General features: G+C 46.3%; 1 protein-coding gene across 9 annotated transcripts in view; it reads right to left on the reverse strand.

The window, feature by feature from the left end:
- The window catches only part of POLM (DNA polymerase mu), a 342,155-nt gene that overhangs the window by 86,940 nt on the left and 236,602 nt on the right, over positions 1-18,613 (reverse strand). For all 9 annotated transcript variants that reach the window (XM_085634911.1, XM_085634917.1, XM_085634912.1 and 6 more), the window contains one exon: positions 17,468-17,600. In XM_085634911.1, the coding sequence (XP_085491037.1) occupies positions 17,468-17,600 (133 nt within the window). The remainder of the gene's footprint in view (positions 1-17,467; positions 17,601-18,613) is intronic.

Below are 18,613 nucleotides of genomic sequence, written 5' to 3' on the forward strand. Positions count from 1 at the left end.
TTGCTGTCGGCGGCGTCGAAGTTGGACTAGGACTCACCAAGCCTTGGCAAGCGGAATCCACGAAGAACAAGGGACTTGCTTCTGGTGCAGACCAGGAAGGTCTGGGGTGCTTCTTCTTTGCAGAGAAGCGGGAGCCAGTCTGGAGGAGCCAAACCAGCGCAGAAGATTTCAGGGAGCGTCGTCACAGAGGCCACTAGCCAGCGGGCAAGCAACCGGACAGACGCGGCAAGCAGGAAAATGCTGAAGGGCCCCACGCAGGACTCGTGGAGTGTGGGGGGCTGGTCTTCGGTGCAGATGGTGCTTGGGGTTGGGGCTTCTCAATCCCCGGTGCACAACTTCGAGGGTACCTCAGAAGCTGCGCTGTAAGTTACTAGCCACTTTTCCCAGGTAGCCGGTCCCACGTCGCTCGTCGCCTCCACGGATCTCAGCTCTGCTGCAGATGTGGATGAGGGTCGGAGAAGTCTGGAAATCAAGGCTCTGGTCGGGCTCTGCAGTCGGTTCCTCGTCGAACGTTTCACAAAGCAAAGGGTAGTCACTTGATGGTGCCTGTTTGCACAGGGTAGCCACTCCTTGGCTACAAGGGAGATTCTTCAGTCTTCTTCTTTCGTCGAATGTCGAAGGTCCAGAGTTTCTGTTCAGTTTTGCAGGTTCAGGATAATCTAAAGTCTTGAGGCCCAACTCCCACTCTTATACTAATCTGGGGGGCTGGGATACCTGCTAGGTCACGCCTTATGGGTGGGACCTGGGAGGGGGTGGTTACACCCACTTCCCTTTGTCCAGTTTCGCGCCAGAGCTGGGGCTGGAGTGCCCCAGCGCCGGTTTGAACTGGACTATGCAAGGAACACCTTGTGTGCCCCAGGCATGTCTCATTCCTTTCAGCCCACCCTGCCCCAATACACTAAAGGCTGTCTGGGGAGGTGCTAGCACCTCCCCAAGCAGGAAACCTATTGTCCAGGCCTCCCTGGCTGGGATCACTCCCAGCTGCAGGAGGTCAGACTTGTGTCGTGGCAGCAGCATCCATTTTGTGATGCTGAGGCTTTGGTCAGAGGCTAACAGTTGAAGTATGATTTTAACATGTCTTTCCCTCTAGAAGGGGGGAATAATATTCTCATGTCCAGAAATGGCATGGGGGTATTATTCCCGAGTGTTAGACACCTTACACGACATGTTTTGATAAAGCCCAACCATAGTTACCATAACCGTCTAAGATTATAAGGCACTTTAAGAGTATATGGTAGGCTATATCATAGAACAGCTATAAGGACATGGTTCCGAAAGCTGCAGACAGGCTCAGCTCATGCTAGAGCGCCATCTCACATGTTACCAAGCACTCTGCCTCCAGGATTGTTAAGGCCTGCCATAGGAGTGACTGATAGGTACACATGTGTCTATATATAAGGTAGGTATAGGAATACTACACCTAAGCAAGGGGTGATTACACGACCTTGCCCCAGCTGAGTGATCAGCCAGTTGTGTCTGATTGGAAGGCCAGACCAGGGGTGGCATAATACATGCTGCAGCCCCTGGGAGGCCTAGGGTACACCTATGCCCTGGGTACCTAGGGTACACTGTACAGGGTCCAATAAGGTGATCCTTACCAATTGGTTATGTACCTAGGGTACATGGAGTCCATCTTACAGAGAGAGCAGACAGCCTGAGACCCTGAATGGCAGGATCTCAGGCCAACTAAGTCGAAAAACCAGCTAGACACTAGGCAAAAAGTTGGGGGTAACCATAGTCAGATATCCACCTTCCTACACAACCCCCCCCCAAACGAAAGGAGATAAGGCTGGCCTTGACAAGGTAAGCCTCTATTGCCTGAGTGGCCATATAAGGAAGAACCAGCACTGGCATGGTTACCCCCTGTCTCATGGTCCACTAAGCAATCCCTCATCCTAAAGATATCATAGGGTCTCCACCATAGGGAATCTCTACCTTTGGTGTGTCTTTGCAAAGTAAAAGGCTGGTGTTGAGATGGAGTACTGAAGTGAGTGTCCTCAAAGTGAGGCCTCCGCTTCCTCCAATCATCCTCCACCATGGATGCCTTTCTTTCTCTAACTGAGTTGCACTGTGCTCTCAGGGTCAGCCTCTGGCTACCTAAAGCTGGAGGCTGGGTCCCTTTTGTGGGCTTACTGGAGGGACAGGTCAGGTTTGGGGCCCTAAGGTCCCATGTTTGCCTGTGCCCAACAGAATCCCTCTGGGGGAGGTCCCTAACTACCTGTGAAGGGGATCCCTCAGGAATGTTTTTACCCATCACCTGGCTAGGGCTACTAGCCAGGCAATCCTCATTCTTTTGATGGGGGGGTTCTTGTGGACAGGGGCCCTCTTGGGGTCCACTGGCCTCCCTGACCTCTGCAGCCCTGGGCTGACTGAGGCAGGGTAGAGAGAGGCAGGCTACCTGCACCAGACTGGGTCCCACCTTGGAAGGGGCCACTGACATCAGAGGCTCTGCCAGGCCAGGCCTGGCTACCTCTGGGGCAGTTCCTTCACAAGGGGTGAGGTCAGATCCCTGAGGAGGCTGACCTTCTCCTAATGTCTGGGGAGAGGGAGACTTTTCTTCCTCCCCACTACTCTCTGTTTGTGTGGAGTGATCCATAGTTTCAGGCTTCACTACACCTATATCAGTCTGAGTGTGGGCTGAGACCATTACAGCCTTGCCAACCTTTTCAGGAAGGCACTCAGTTTGTGTTTGAGCTGTGACTGTCACAGCTCTGCCAATTTCTACAGGGAAGTCTGTCTGTGCCTGGGCTGTGGCTACCACTGCCCTTCCAACCTTTTCAGGGAGGAAAGCTACTTGGACAGGGGTTGTGACTGGCACAACCCCACTACCCTTTTTGGAAAGGCCTACCATTTTAGAATGGGTGTCTTGTTCAACTCCAGCCCAAGCTGAGAGTTCTAAGTCATTCCCCAGCAAGCAGTCCACAGGCAAGGTTGGAGACACTGCCACCCTTTTAGGGCCAGTGACACCTCCCCAGCTGAGACATACCTCTGCCATGGGATGACTGTTCTGGTTGCCATCAATGTTAGTTACCTGGTATGAGAAACCAGGAAAAAGCTGCTCAGAGGGAACTAGCCTATGGGCCACCATAGTGATGCTAGCTCCAGTGTCTCTGTAGGCCTCAGCTTTTCTACCATTGATGTAGGGTTCCTGTCTGTACCTACCCAAAGTGTTGGGACAGGCAGTGAAGTTGGCAAACCCCATGCCACCATCACAGACAAGAGTAGCTGCTGCAGGGGAATTGGCTAAGCCAGGATCCCCCTGTGTTCCCCAAGAAAACCCAACCAAATTTTTGGGGGCACTCCCACCACCTGGGGGATTACTGCTGACAGTAATAGGTGGTGTGACAGGAGTAGTTGGAGGAACAGTTTTGTTTTTAGCCTGTGGACAACTGCTGTCAGTTTTCCAATGCCCAGGAGTTTTACACACATGGCAGTAAGGCTTTTTAACTGTGGTAGAGGAGGGAGCTTGGGACCCACCACCCTGTGTGGAGTTTTGGGGCCCTGAGGAAGATTTCTCTTTTGCTTTATCCCCACCCTTCTCTTGAGGCTTGGTGGTATCTTTCTTTTGGTCACCACCCTGATTTTTAGGCCTAATCCTGGTCCTGACCCATTTATCTGCCCTCTTTCCCAATTCTTGGGGAGAGGTCAAATCTGAGTCTACCAGGTGTTGATGGAGAAGCTGGTTCTGACAATTATTAAGGATCTGCTCCCTCATAATCAAGTTGTACAATCCTGTATAGTCCTGCACCTTGCTGCCATTTAACCAACCTTCCAAAGCCTTAGTGGCACAATCCACAAAATCAGACCAGTCCTGTGTCTGTGTCTTCTGGGTGTCTCTGAACAACAACCTATATTGCTCAGTGGTTAAGCCAAGCCCATCTATCAGAGCACTCTTCAGGACTTTGTAATTGTTTGCATCCTCATCACTGACTGTGAGTAGCTTGTCTCTACCTTTGTCAGAAAAGGAGAGCCACAAGATAGCTGCCCACTGACTTTGGGGTACCTGCTGTACTTTGCAGGCCCTCTCCAAAGCAGTCATCCATTTGTGGATGTCATCCCCATTCTGATATGGGGGGACTATCTTGCTTAGGTTTCTATGGTCATAAGACCTATCCCTATCTCTAGGGATGTTGCTGCCACCAGTGGGTTCTGACCCACACAATTTTTGCTCTCTAGCCAGAGCAAGCTTCTCCTTGGCAAGGGCAATTTCTTCCCTCTGAATCCTCAGATTAGCTTCCCTCATTCTGGCTTTATGCTCCTTTCTCTCAGGTGAAGTCATTCCCCTGTGAGAGGAAGCATTAGAGATGTTAGAGACATGGGAGTGGATGGATTCCCTTGAAGGGGATCTGTCCCTCCTGCTTCTCTGTGAATGCCTACTTGTGGGTCTGTATGGGGGGACCCCATGCAAACTCCCATGTAAACTTAAGTTAGCCTGGCTAAGTCTTCCTACTTGGCCCTGGCTGTCTACCTCTTCCTCTGAAGTCCCATCTGACTCATCTGTGGTGGGTAGACCCTCCTCTGTGCCTAGGGCACCTGCCTGAGATGCCCTCTGAGCATCATACTCCTCTAGGAGTTGTCTTAACTGAAGGAGGGTAGGGTTTGCACCCTGTTTTATTCCTCTGGAGGTACACAATTGTCTCATCTCCTGGAATGTTAAGGTATCATACCTAGAGGGGGTCTTCTGCAGACCTGACCCTCCTGGGAGAGCATCTACTTGATCTCCTCCCAGAGGCATGATCTAGTGAGGGTGTGGTGTGTGCACCTACCTACACTAGTTGTATCTACTAAACCTCTCTAGTGGTTGTAGTCAGGGTGTGTTACTCCCTTCAACCTACAACCACTAAGTCCAGTAGGACTTAAGTATTACAAACTATGTTATATGTACCTAGACAATATCTGTGTGATCTTTCAATTTAGTATCTCAAGATTACAATGGTATTACAACAGCAAGCTCAGATCCCAACCGCTGCTCACCAATGTGAGAAGTTGGCCTGATGTATGATGTCACTAGTTATAGTGTACACCTTATATCAGTCCAAATACCCTTATGGTGATTGGTTGTAAAGTCAACCTTATAGACCAGCTATCCTAGTGGTAGCATGGACAAGAGCAGTCTTAGGCTAAACTCTGAATGGCATGTGAAGCCAGCTGTGATACCATATATAATCCCTTGAATACCAAATGAAAGGACACCACAACAGATATATATATAAAATAAAGTGTATTTATTCTAAGCAAACCCTCAGCACTCTTTATGAGTTTAGAGGTAAGTACAACACAGTCTTATTAATGCATACAGTAAGTCACACAGGTAAGTAATACAGTTAGGCCCTAGGGGCCACGCAAACCATATACTAAAGAAGTGGTATAAGAACCACTGTCACGGAAATAGAATAGGCCTAGGCCTAGGGAATCGCTGGGGCTACACCACACTAGCGTTAGTTAGGAAGTGGGAGGCCCACGGGATTCGTGTGCAGAGTGGAAACACTCACGCGTAATGCGTAAAAGTCAATAGCAATGTTACAGGTTAGAAATAGATAGATTTAGGACACTTCCGGAGTAGCTAGGAAGTTGAGACTTGAAAACTAGACACTAGGATAGTCACTATCCTGATGAGCACCGGAGTACCCAAGTTACCTAGCCCACAGGCTGCGGGTGCATAGGGGTGAAGATGCGTCGTTTTCGTCGTCGATTCCTATGGATGCCTGAAGAAAGATGCTGACAGGCAGTCAGGAGAGAGTGTCCGGTGGATCCCAAGCCTGGGATCAAGAAGAGAAGAAACCTGCAAGCAGAGGGGACAGAGTCAAGGTCACTAGCCAGTGACCACGTGGAACCAGGAAGGAACCAGGCGATGTCGTGAAGAGTTGCAGGGGAAGGTGAAGCTTGTCGCTGCAGCCAGGAGGACCAGGAAGCGTCGAGGACGACCAGGACCAGGAGGCGAGCTGTCCCACGAAGGCTCTTGCTGTCGGCGGCGTCGAAGTTGGACTAGGACTCACCAAGCCTTGGCAAGCGGAACCCACGAAGAACAAGGGACTTGCTTCTGGTGCAGACCAGGAAGGTCTGGGGTGCTTCTTCTTTGCAGAGAAGCGGGAGCCAGTCTGGAGGAGCCAAACCAGCGCAGAAGATTTCAGGGAGCGTCGTCACAGAGGCCACTAGCCAGCGGGCAAGCAACCGGACAGACGCGGCAAGCAGGAAAATGCTGAAGGGCCCCACGCAGGACTCGTGGAGTGTGGGGGGCTGGTCTTCGGTGCAGATGGTGCTTGGGGTTGGGGCTTCTCAATCCCCGGTGCACAACTTCGAGGGTACCTCAGAAGCTGCGCTGTAAGTTACTAGCCACTTTTCCCAGGTAGCCGGTCCCACGTCGCTCGTCGCCTCCACGGATCTCAGCTCTGCTGCAGATGTGGATGAGGGTCGGAGAAGTCTGGAAATCAAGGCTCTGGTCGGGCTCTGCAGTCGGTTCCTCGTCGAACGTTTCACAAAGCAAAGGGTAGTCACTTGATGGTGCCTGTTTGCACAGGGTAGCCACTCCTTGGCTACAAGGGAGATTCTTCAGTCTTCTTCTTTCGTCGAATGTCGAAGGTCCAGAGTTTCTGTTCAGTTTTGCAGGTTCAGGATAATCTAAAGTCTTGAGGCCCAACTCCCACTCTTATACTAATCTGGGGGGCTGGGATACCTGCTAGGTCACGCCTTATGGGTGGGACCTGGGAGGGGGTGGTTACACCCACTTCCCTTTGTCCAGTTTCGCGCCAGAGCTGGGGCTGGAGTGCCCCAGCGCCGGTTTGAACTGGACTATGCAAGGAACACCTTGTGTGCCCCAGGCATGTCTCATTCCTTTCAGCCCACCCTGCCCCAATACACTAAAGGCTGTCTGGGGAGGTGCTAGCACCTCCCCAAGCAGGAAACCTATTGTCCAGGCCTCCCTGGCTGGGATCACTCCCAGCTGCAGGAGGTCAGACTTGTGTCGTGGCAGCAGCATCCATTTTGTGATGCTGAGGCTTTGGTCAGAGGCTAACAGTTGAAGTATGATTTTAACATGTCTTTCCCTCTAGAAGGGGGGAATAATATTCTCATGTCCAGAAATGGCATGGGGGTATTATTCCCGAGTGTTAGACACCTTACACAACATGTTTTGATAAAGCCCAACCATAGTTACCACAACCGTCTAAGATTATAAGGCACTTTAAGAGTATATGGTAGGCTATATCATAGAACAGCTATAAGGACATGGTTCCGAAAGCTGCAGACAGGCTCAGCTCATGCTAGAGCGCCATCTCACATGTTACCAAGCACTCTGCCTCCAGGATTGTTAAGGCCTGCCATAGGAGTGACTGATAGGTACACATGTGTCTATATATAAGGTAGGTATAGGAATACTACACCTAAGCAAGGGGTGATTACACGACCTTGCCCCAGCTGAGTGATCAGCCAGTTGTGTCTGATTGGAAGGCCAGACCAGGGGTGGCATAATACATGCTGCAGCCCCTGGGAGGCCTAGGGTACACCTATGCCCTGGGTACCTAGGGTACACTGTACAGGGTCCAATAAGGTGATCCTTACCAATTGGTTATGTACCTAGGGTACATGGAGTCCATCTTACAGAGAGAGCAGACAGCCTGAGACCCTGAATGGCAGGATCTCAGGCCAACTAAGTCGAAAAACCAGCTAGACACTAGGCAAAAAGTTGGGGGTAACCATAGTCAGATATCCACCTTCCTACACACCTATGGAAAAGCATGGCACAAAAGGAACATTTGAGTGGGCACATACATTAAACAACAACCCACAAGTGACGAGCTACACTAAGTAGGCACCGTTAGGGCAGTATCTCCAATCACATCCATCCACTTCGACATAGGTTGGGAGCAAGTGCCACACCCCCGAAGGGGATGTGACCACTTAAGAGGGGCAGTCCCTGCCTTAAAACTTTCCCTTACATATACATCTAACATGCCCTACCGTCAATGCATATATTGCAACGGAAGCATCTTTAACCAGTGTTTTAACAGACCATATGACCGTTCTTTTCTGACAAAAGTGGGGGCATAAGTCCATGTACCCCAGAGGGTGAAATCACACTAGTAGGGTAGGTGCCGCAGCAATGCTACCCCGAGGTATTCCCCAACCCCATTCCCGGAAATTCTATAGCACTTTTTTCACCAGGGAGAGGAAACCACTAAAGTAGAATAGGTCTTATAGGAACACTCCACTCGCAGCTAATCCGCGCCATTCGCCCCACCCACAATTAGTAGCAATCCCAGTAGGGGTCATTGGTAATTTTACCGCATACTATCGCTTAACTCTGCAGTTTAGACCACACTTCAAGTGCACACCTTGATATCCCTTAAGTTACACTGACAAAGTATTTCCATTACGGTCTGTTGACCCTTCTGAGATGGCCGCCCGGGTTAGCACTGCAGTGTTTCCATAAACTTTCAGGAAATACGCAATACGTATTTAAGCCCGCCCCCGGCACGTCCCTTCACGGGAATCAGAGCCGGGGTAGGAGTATGGCTAGTTGCCACGCAGCCTGTCTGTGAGTATGAGGACACGCATAAAAACACCCGCAACTCTCGGTAGGACAATGTATTCTACAGTCTTGAACGCCTATTTTCCTTGTATTATGGTTTACCCACTTACAGGTCGTGAGTAATGACGCGCTCTGCTAAAACACTCCCGTCAGCTCAGACCTTCATTATATGGGGTGAGTGGTTGTTACCAGTCCCTTTTTGGACTTCATGCACAACGTGTTGTTCCACTTGAAGCACCTACCGCACACAGCCTCGATTGGGGCTAGGCAAGCTAATCCGCACCATTTGCCAGCACTGTAATTTGTGTTGGTTTGTCTTGTTTTGTCTTGCCTGTTCCCACGAAGCGCGTTAGATCGGGCTTCCGGTTATTTGAACACTATAATGATTGAGCTTGCCCACCCCACACTGGAACACGTATGAGATTGAAAACATGCCACAATAGTCTCTGTTCTTTACTGTGACTTGCGGGTTACGCCACAATGTGTGTTGTTTTGTCTTGTTTATTCATGTTCGTCGCCGCGGAAAGCGACTGAACAAACTTCTTATTATAACGTGATGATTTGGGAAGTTTTTCTTCCCAAATCTGGAACATGTATTACAGCATAATACGCCATAAGAGTCCCTGTTTTTCTAATGTGGTTAGCAGGTCACACCAATATTTCCTGAACCCCACGAAAACTAGGGGCGATATTCCACACGGGTATTACCTCGCCATTTTCCACTGGGGCATACTGTTGCATCACGAATGAGCCACAAATTGAGATCCCCCTATGGTCAATGAATATTGCACTATCACCTGATCAATACTGGAATCACTTTACGTTATACTATTACGCGCCGCTGAGTCTTTCTGTCATGCAGCGACTTAAAGTTGTTTTTGTCACAATACCAGGTAAATCGGACCTGGTGCTCACTCGCAAAGCTGGTAAATATTGCATTCCTTGTACTCTGAACAGCAGCATTGCAGTAGCGTAAGATTTTAGATAATTCCCTGAAACCACCAGTCCAGATGAATTGCCACAAGACCCATTAGGGGCTACTATAGGCAAGAAACAGGTTAACCTTAAACACCACACACACCCTTTAGGATCATTGTATCTGGTTAGGGCGTCATTGTTTTTAGTTCGGTTAGTGAGCTCTAGGAATAAAATTTAGGCAATAGGGTCTCCCTAAACCAATTTTAAACACCACGTTACTCTCACCACACTACTTACTCCACATACTCACCCGCACCAAACAGCTTCACCAAAAAGATCTCCGCCAATTAACCCCTTCGCAGGTGCCCGTCAGGCATTGTAGCGCCGGCCCGGCGAGGAGCAGGCCCATATGATGAAGCATGACATCCTACGGGGTGTGTGAGGGCACTTTTTCAGAGCTGAACACTCATACTTGCACTTAGGAACTGCACACCTATCGGTTATACTTATTTTAGACCTATACATCTTCGGTACAGAATGTAAAAAGAGTGAACATCAATGGCTCAGTAATTATGACTCCATTATCAAAGCAAAATACAAATCTTAACTTAAAACCTCCAAGAAAGCAGGTTCTCAGATAGATATCGGTATTTTCATCACGGCATCTGGTAACCTCCCAAACGTATCAAGGCTATGTCTGAAGTAGCCAATGAACTTAACAACACTACTTGTCTTTCCTCCTCCATCACTACTTCTCTGGAAAACTGTACTAACTAATTTACTTTCCCATCACTAAAGTTGAAGACATAAAAAGATCTTTCATATTGACTACTTATGCCTCAGCTACAAGAGATATCTCCTCCTTCACTGTCACAGAGGAAATTGAGGATGTTACTCATGTTAAGCCACGCACAACTAAGGAAGTTATTTCCAACCTGTCCAATATATCGTTTCATGTCTCGTGATCGTGTCTCTTGTTCTGTGTTGGAATGTGAAGTCCTCATGGGCTGCGGATTCCAGGGGGCCAGAGCAGGAGACGCAACTTGAGGAGGACTGTTGATTTTCTCTTTGATGTTGTTGGCAGCTGCCTGCTTAATTTATGTACATTTTACGTACATGCTGTCACAGTTGTAACACTGGCGACGACCACTGACTTGCTCACGTGCTGCGGGCATTTTCAAAGCTGAGTGCACTGCAGGCCGACTAAGTGCTCTTCACCTATTCCGTCAACTTTACTCTACTGCCTTCCTGGACCTCAGTTCATGCAGCGAAATCTGTCTGGCAACCACTAACTTTCTGTTTGGCATACTGAGGATTCAACAGTCTTGTGTGAACATTTCACTTTCGGCGCCATCTTGCTGTGCACTGTGCCTCTACGTAACTGCGTGAGCATGTGTTTACGGCCGGCGATCGTTTTGGATGTTGTCGTTCCTTGTCCCATCAGGGAGGTCAGGCATCCAGATTACGATGGTTGGCAGACGTTAATATTACATTTCCGTCATAGACTTAATTGTCTATCTCAACCCAAGGCTTTTTAACATATCTATCATTCCTTGGAGCATTTGTCTTAGTGCAAACATTTAATGCTCACATACTACATTATTCTGATTTGTGCGGATTGAGCCGTATGCCAGTATCTTCTATATGATTGCAGCACGGCTTACTACTGTTGCATTCTCCTGATTAATCACTTACAATGCAAGCCAATAATCCTCCACTAGCTTTCCGGCAATCACCAGGTGAACCACCTATAGCATAAAGAGAATGGTTCAGAGTCTTCATTACATTTTTTAGAGGCTATTGATTGCTTTAAATTTAAACCAGAAAAAAAGTGGCTTCTGAACATTCTCTGGAAGGCCAGGAGATCTTTGGACATCTACCTCCACTTGCATCGGAAGAGGAAGATGAGGAAATGGATGAATATGATGAAGCTGTCGAAAAATTGCAACAATATTTCAGTAAATCTCCCAATGCAGTCATCAGAAGACATACATTTTTCTCAAGGGAACAATCTGCGACGGAAACTGTAAATGTATGAGTTTTGGTTTTCAAGCGTGAATTTAGTACTTTTATGGACTAACTCATTAGAAATCAACTGGTTACCAGATGCTACAACAAAAAGATCCAGGAGAGGCTACTCACCTACATGAATCCATCTCTCGAGGAGGCTAACAATATAGCAAATAGTATTCAAGACTCTAGGGTATTTAGTCAAAGAACTTAGTAAAGAGGCTGATAAGCTATACTTGTGGTCAAAGGAAGCAAAGCTGATTTGAACAAAGTTGTGGTGGAGAGAAAGAGCTTAAGTGGAAATAGTGTTTGTTATCGCTGTTCCAAATTACACATTGCTTCATGGGAAGAATGTCCTGCCTTGGGCAAAGAGTGTATCAAGTGGGGCACAGTGGGTCATTTCATGAGAGTTTGTCACAGAAACCCATGGAAAGGCATCCAAGTGTGGTGAATGAGGATGCTGAGCATGTCTTTACTGGTAGTATCATTTACTCTAATATGTTTAGGTTCATTAAGATGATTTTTCTAAGTCGAAAGATCCTGTCGAAGATTTTTTAATTGGTGATGAGAAGGTTTCCCTGTTAACAGGTTTAGGTTATAAAATTATCTTTATTTCAAAAGATAGTTTTAAGAACAAGGGTTTTAAAACGAGTTAAAAATTACCTAACATAAACCCGAAAAGGTACAATGGTAAAAGGAACGATTTAAAAGGTTTTTTCAATACTAATATAAAATTCAAGGGTGGGGAGGTGGCAGGCAAGGTTTATGTCTCACATCATGGACCTGATATTCTTTGTTGCCATCACCAAGAACGTTTGGGGATTGTTCTAAGACCTGGATGTACTGAACAAGCCTTGTGGGTTGAAGAGAATACTTTAGAAACTGTATTGATAAAACACAATATAATTTTTGAAGAGAAATTGGGGATGTTGAGACTGTGCTTGCTAAAGAATCTAGGCACCTTACAGCTTTCGTTACATCTTCTGGGGTGTTGTTTATTTTGCTAGGATACCTTTCAGACTCGCCTCACCTGCGGCGGTTGATGTTTTGAAGGGATTGAAAGGAGTCTTGGTTTTCCAACACAACATTCTTGTTTATTGCAAAGACAACAATGAGCATGTGTCAAGATTGAATGCTTTTCTTTTTCCTCTTAAAGAGTAATGTTTGAGATTGAAGAAAGATTTGAAGTGTCTACGGTGGAATATCTTGGACATTTTGTTTCGGGTAATGGTGTTACTCCACGTCAAGCTCTACTTAAAGCTATTGAGAAAGTGCCTGCACAAGTGGATCGGGAGCAATTGCAAACATTTTTGAGGATCTGTGACCTTAATGCTAAATTTATTGGGAATTTTTCAACAAAGGCAGAACCTCTTCTTGTTCTATTGAATAAAAATGCTAAGTATGTATGGGATCAAGTGCAAGAAAGTACATGTTTAATTATAGGAAATATAAGAAAGAACTTTCTCATGCTCCTTTTCTATCCCCCATTCCGACTTGGAAAACCATTATCTTTTACTGTTGATGCATGTGGGTGGGGCTTGGAGCAAATTTGTCTAAGGGCAATGGTGATTCTGACATGTCATTGCTTTTGCCTCACGCACTTTCATTCTGTTATTGAATGTGAGATGCTCGATTGCATCTGGCTGATTGAGAGATTTAAAACTTATGTGTGGGGCACCAAATGTCTTTTTTGCACGGATCATAAACCTTTGGTACCTATTATTAGCAGATCTAATATTCATTCTACAAAGGCAACAGCCGGATTGGTACGGTTAAGTGTGAACGTTTTGAGTACCATTTTGATGTAGAGTATATTCCAAGTGGGGGGAGAACAAGAAGACAGGTTGCCTGTTTCATTTTCCGTGGTCATGTGAGGAAATTGAGGAAGTGCGGGATGATCAACAAGATGTGGACTGTTTGGTTGTGAGTGTTGCATGGGGCACTGTTGAATGTGGCAATGAAGATGAGTGGAGGAGTGGCTTAGCTCAAAATGCCTTACTGAAGAAAGTTATGGAGTACATGAGTAAAGGTTGGCCTACAAAGTAATCGGTCAGTGGATTTGCAAGCATTCAGAAGTCAAAATCTGAACTGTCTGTAGAGGTAGGGTCGTTACTTAGGATAGACAAATTAGTTCCACCTGACAGTATCAAAGGTAAAATGTTGCAAATAAGCCATGAGGGTCATTTGGGGTATGACTCTTAACAAGACAAGATGTAACAAAGTGGGGTCAACATAGGAAAACAACGACAATGCGGACTGGTGGACTGCAACATCCCCCTCTCCCCCTCTTGTCTCTCCCCAACAGGATGACTGGAGTTCAACATCTCTCCCACTACTGGGTGTATCGGAGGATTATGAAGAGGGCTCCTTTAACTGGGGATTCCCTACCATCGAAACCCCGCCCCCGGGTGACATCACGACGTGCCGCGCAATAAGGACGGACAATAACAGGAAAGGGGTGTGTGTGTGAACACCGAGGAGGAAGAAGGCGTCAGTATCCGAAGCGAGATCTTCTACGGAAAAAAGGAAGAAACCGGAGAGAGACCAGACGGAGCGACCACCTCAGCAAGAGTCCCGGGATTGCCAGGAGGCCCACGGCACCACGAGCTGCCCAGCCACGCTCCAGGAGGAGCCTGGCTTACCAAGGTACGGGAGCGGGTATCGGGCTGGATTGGGAGGTGGGACGGGCGTCCTGAGTCATAGCCGGGTCTCTCCCTGTACCACCCACTTCTCCCCTAGCCTGAGCACCCTCACTGGCTTTGTTTCTCTCACATAGACGTTTTGTTTTTGTGTATGTGTCACGGTGTGAGGTGACTCTGCACTCCCTACCCCTCATTTATTGGCCTGGACTGTGACCTCATACCCGTTCTCCTCTGTTATGTTTTCTCCCGAACATCACGGAGCCCCCTGGGAGCCGACGAGGTCGAAGACGCGAGGAGGACCGGACAGTGTTAAGGAGAGGACAATCCCCTACCTCTAAAGAAATCTTTTCAACATCCCCTGATGTTTTGGTTGCAAGAAGGAGACGCTTATTAAGAACAATAAAACCTTCATTACCACGGCCTGGCTTTCGCCCCGTTCTTTCCCCACCACCGTTACAAAAGACCAGGAGACTTCTATTGGTGGGCAAGTATGGACAGGGTTGTGGAGAGATTGAGAAATGTTCTGTTTGCCTGCGTAATAATAAGGCCTTAAGTGTGTCATATCGCCCATGGTGGAAGTTGGTAGCCCGGAAAGTGTGTGGAGTAAAGTTTGGATCTTCAGGGTCCATTTTACACCCTTCCATGTGTTCACCGTTTTGCCATTGTTGACTGACCGTCGATCTAAATGGCTAGAAGTCAAGTTTGTAAATGAGACTAATACCAAGAGTGTTGTTATTTTTCTCACAGATGTATTTTCTAGGGAGGGTTTTTCAGCTGAGATAATATTAGATAATGATGCGCACTTTGTCTCTGCTGAGATGAAGGAGTTTTTGGGTGGGGAGCGGATCAAACACAAAAGATGTAGTTTGCATCACGCTCAAAGCAATGGTCAGGTTGAGTGAGCAAATAGACTACTAAGTGAACGTGTAAGGAGTGCTGTGACTGAAAGAGTTGATGTCGTGGATGCCATTTGTGGTATGCAGTGGTCTTATTGCAATACTCCTCACAGCGTGACAGGAATTTCTCCTTTTCAGGTACTGAGAGGTAGATCTCAATATTTTCTTATTCCTTCTTGGCTGAGTAAAATAGCCAGAAATAATATTCCTGTTAATGTTGATTGAAATATCAGTCAAATAGGCTTGAACATCCACCAAAGTCAATTGAATAGCAAAGTCAGGTATAATATGAACAAAGGAAAGAACTCTATTTTTCAAAAAGGGAGATTGGGTGCATGTCAGACTTTTTAATGTTAGGGTTATAAAAGGTAGGGTGAAGTCTAGTACTCCCTGCCAAATTGTAGAAAGCCAGGCAGGATGGATATGCTGTGAGATTTAGGAATGGGCAGTAGTAGTGCTTGTGTGGCTAAAGTAACAAGATTTCCCAAATGGGAAGCCCAGTTCTCAGCAATAGATGGTAGTGTGCTGGAAAGACAATTTGCGGAGCACACCTGTGTGAAACAAGAATTTAAGTTACCTGAGAAGTTTAGAGATTTTGTAGTATTTTGTTGGTAACATTTCTATTAATTAGTATTATTGTTTCTGTTTATGGTATCTAAGTGGTTGTTTATATACTTATGTTTAGAATGTTTTGAACAATGTATTGTGTTATTGTTGAGGGGGGAAATTTTGATATATCCTGTTCATGTCTCGTGATCGTGTCCCTTGTACTGTATGGAATGTGGAGTCTTGGTGGGCTTCGGATTACCGAGAGACAGAACGGGAGACGCGACATGAAGAAGATGGCTGTTTTTCTCTGTGATGTTATTGGCAGTTGCCTCCTTACTTTATTCGTAATAAAGTAAATTTTACTTACCTTCTGTCTCTGTCGCAACACTGTCCATTCTTAAATCAGTCTCTGCTCTCCATCTGTGACCTTCAGAATGCTGCCAACATGTGCCATTACCTCAACCACTGTCTCACCACGGCCTCCACTCCATCTTCCTTCAAGCAGGCTATTTTGCCCTCCTGCTTTAAAAGCTATATACGGCTCTTTCAGAGATGATCACTTATAGGCCAATCACTCTTCTTCCACCAGCCTCCAAGATCCCAGAAAAATCAGTGAGCAATCAACAGTCAGGCTAATATTTTTGACCTTTCTCAGCCCAATTTTACACCAGTCCATGAGACAGATGCTGTTGTCACTGCTGTCTTTGATGACACCAAGATAGCAGGGGCAGTACCACTGCCTTGTATATTTAGAATGTTCTACAGCCTTTGACATCTATTGTACAGCTATTGTACATCCAACAACAATACAGCAGCTTTTCAGGGCAGGGCATTGTCTTCGAAGCACTACACAGGGATCAGATCCTTTTTGATTGGTAAGACCCAAGCAGTCTCAATTCCACCTTTTCGTCAGACTTCAAGTCACTCTTTCTGTGGAGTGCCTTAGGACTCATGCCTCATCCTTACACTTTAATACATGGCTCTACCAGCTAAACTTATTTAGACTTTTGGTTTATTTGTCTATGCCTGTGCCAATGATACCCAAGTTCTGGTTAGGGTAGGCGACTAAAATGCTAAGGATTCTGGCACCTTCCAATGTTTGCTGGTCTTGGTGTCAAAAAGGATGTCTGCCAGTATAATGGTGGTTAAGTCTGATAAAATAGAGACGCTGGAGTCTGGTGATTCCCCATTAGTCTGGACCTCAGCCCGGTAGTTTGACCAACTAGAAACTTCACCAGTACTGTTAGACATGGCTTCGTATTTGCTCAGCTCCTTCTTCGTCCCATAGGTCAAAAAAGTTATCTCCACTTGCCTCCTTTTAATCAAAACCATTTCAAACCTTTTCCCAATTCTAGAGTTTGCTGGCTGCCTAAAGGCCTTTTAGCTGTAATGCCATCAATTTCAGACTATGGAAATTCCCTCTCTATGGGCCTCTCAAAACATCTATGGAGTAGACTCCAGGACCCACAAAAAGAGGCCACCCTTCCCCTTCTGTGTCTTCTTAAAACCAACTAGGTTTCCTTTCTGCTATTTAAAGTTAAATGCATGTGAGTCATATAGACAGTTTGGTTTAAAACCCTCTACCTGGTACACTGGCCATCAATACAGCTTGCCCTCAGTATCTTAGGAGATTTACATAATACTTCCCTGTCACATTACATTATTCTTCCCTTCATGCATAACTCAACGCCCGTGCATCATCTGCATGTTTTGGACCTCTCACCTCCTTGGATTTTTCAGGAATGAGCCTGGGTCAGGACTGACTATCCATTTGAAACAAAACCTTTCATTCCATTAAAAGAGACTTCAAACCTACCTTTTCTCTCTAGAAGCTTGTACTAGATGAGCTTAAGAGTACAGAGCAAGAACATCCTTTGGGTAAAAGTCTGTTCCATCTGCTCAAACAATCATCACATAGTATTTACCTTCTAAACCCTCCAGTAAGAGTGATCACGGCTCCAGGAAGAAATCTCAGAACAGCGTCTTGTACAACACGTTGGATCTCATCAGCTTCCAGTCGGGTCACAGGGCTATTGAGATCTGTGTAGTTCTGAAGCCCTGAAAGATGAAACAAGAGTGAGAAACCTTTGATACATGCCATGATACTAGCCCCTCTTCACCACTTAGCCTAACAGATTCTGCAAACTCCCACTGAGCCCTAAAGCTACTACTGAAACTTTTTCCTTAATGAGGTCTCAAATAAGAATCCTATAATCCACCATTTACATTTGTTTGTGTATGTTTTGCTATTCTGGTAAGAGTGCTCCACAAAAAGCAACAAAGTAATATGTGCCTCACTTTCACTTGAAATGTATTCAAGAACAGAAAGCAGGAATAAGACAGTGGCTGCCCATTGTTTTCTTTCAGCTGTTAAGGTTGTAAAACAGTGACAGAAATCAATCTGAAAAAACATAAACTGACTGGATTATTCTGGGCTTTTGTATGAGTTGTACTCTATGCTCATAAACAGGGAAGATAAAGCTTCCCCTTCAGGGGTGTAAGGCCAAATCTTTTAAGCAAGGGGGAGTTCTGCCCAGTTCACAATGGGGTACTCTTTCTAAAAAAAGGCATGTTTTAAACAATGCCTCAGAATGGTTATGGAGTGGAATGAAATTTAATAGTTCATCTTGAAAACAGCAGATAAGGCTGTCGAGATATCTATGTGTGGTAAGCTATCTAAGACCCGGTTCTAAAATAATTAGTTGTTAAATCGTACATTGTAAATGTTTCTTCTTTTTTGTATACAAAAATACCCTCTGCGCTTCTAGCCTGCTTAGTCTCAGATTTCAAATAAATATATGCCTTTTTGGTCACCTTGCAAATGATGTTTTTGATTACAACCTGACACCTGTGTGTGGAGACCATTTAAGAAGCTTGTTTTGATACACGGGGTGAATCCATCCTAAATGTGCCGAGTGCTGTTCCTTAAAAGGATGCCGGAGTTCTTCTTAAAAGGATGCCGGAGTTCACCTACTGTCCTCAGAGAATGGACTGCTGCTGTCTGACCCGAGGGGGAGAGTGACCGACTGCCCAATTGCTCGAACATTTAAATGTTCTTACATTTTGTCTTC

This window comes from Triturus cristatus, chromosome 11, assembly GCF_964204655.1.
Source record: "Triturus cristatus chromosome 11, aTriCri1.1, whole genome shotgun sequence".
Taxonomy (NCBI): Eukaryota; Metazoa; Chordata; class Amphibia; order Caudata; family Salamandridae; genus Triturus; species Triturus cristatus.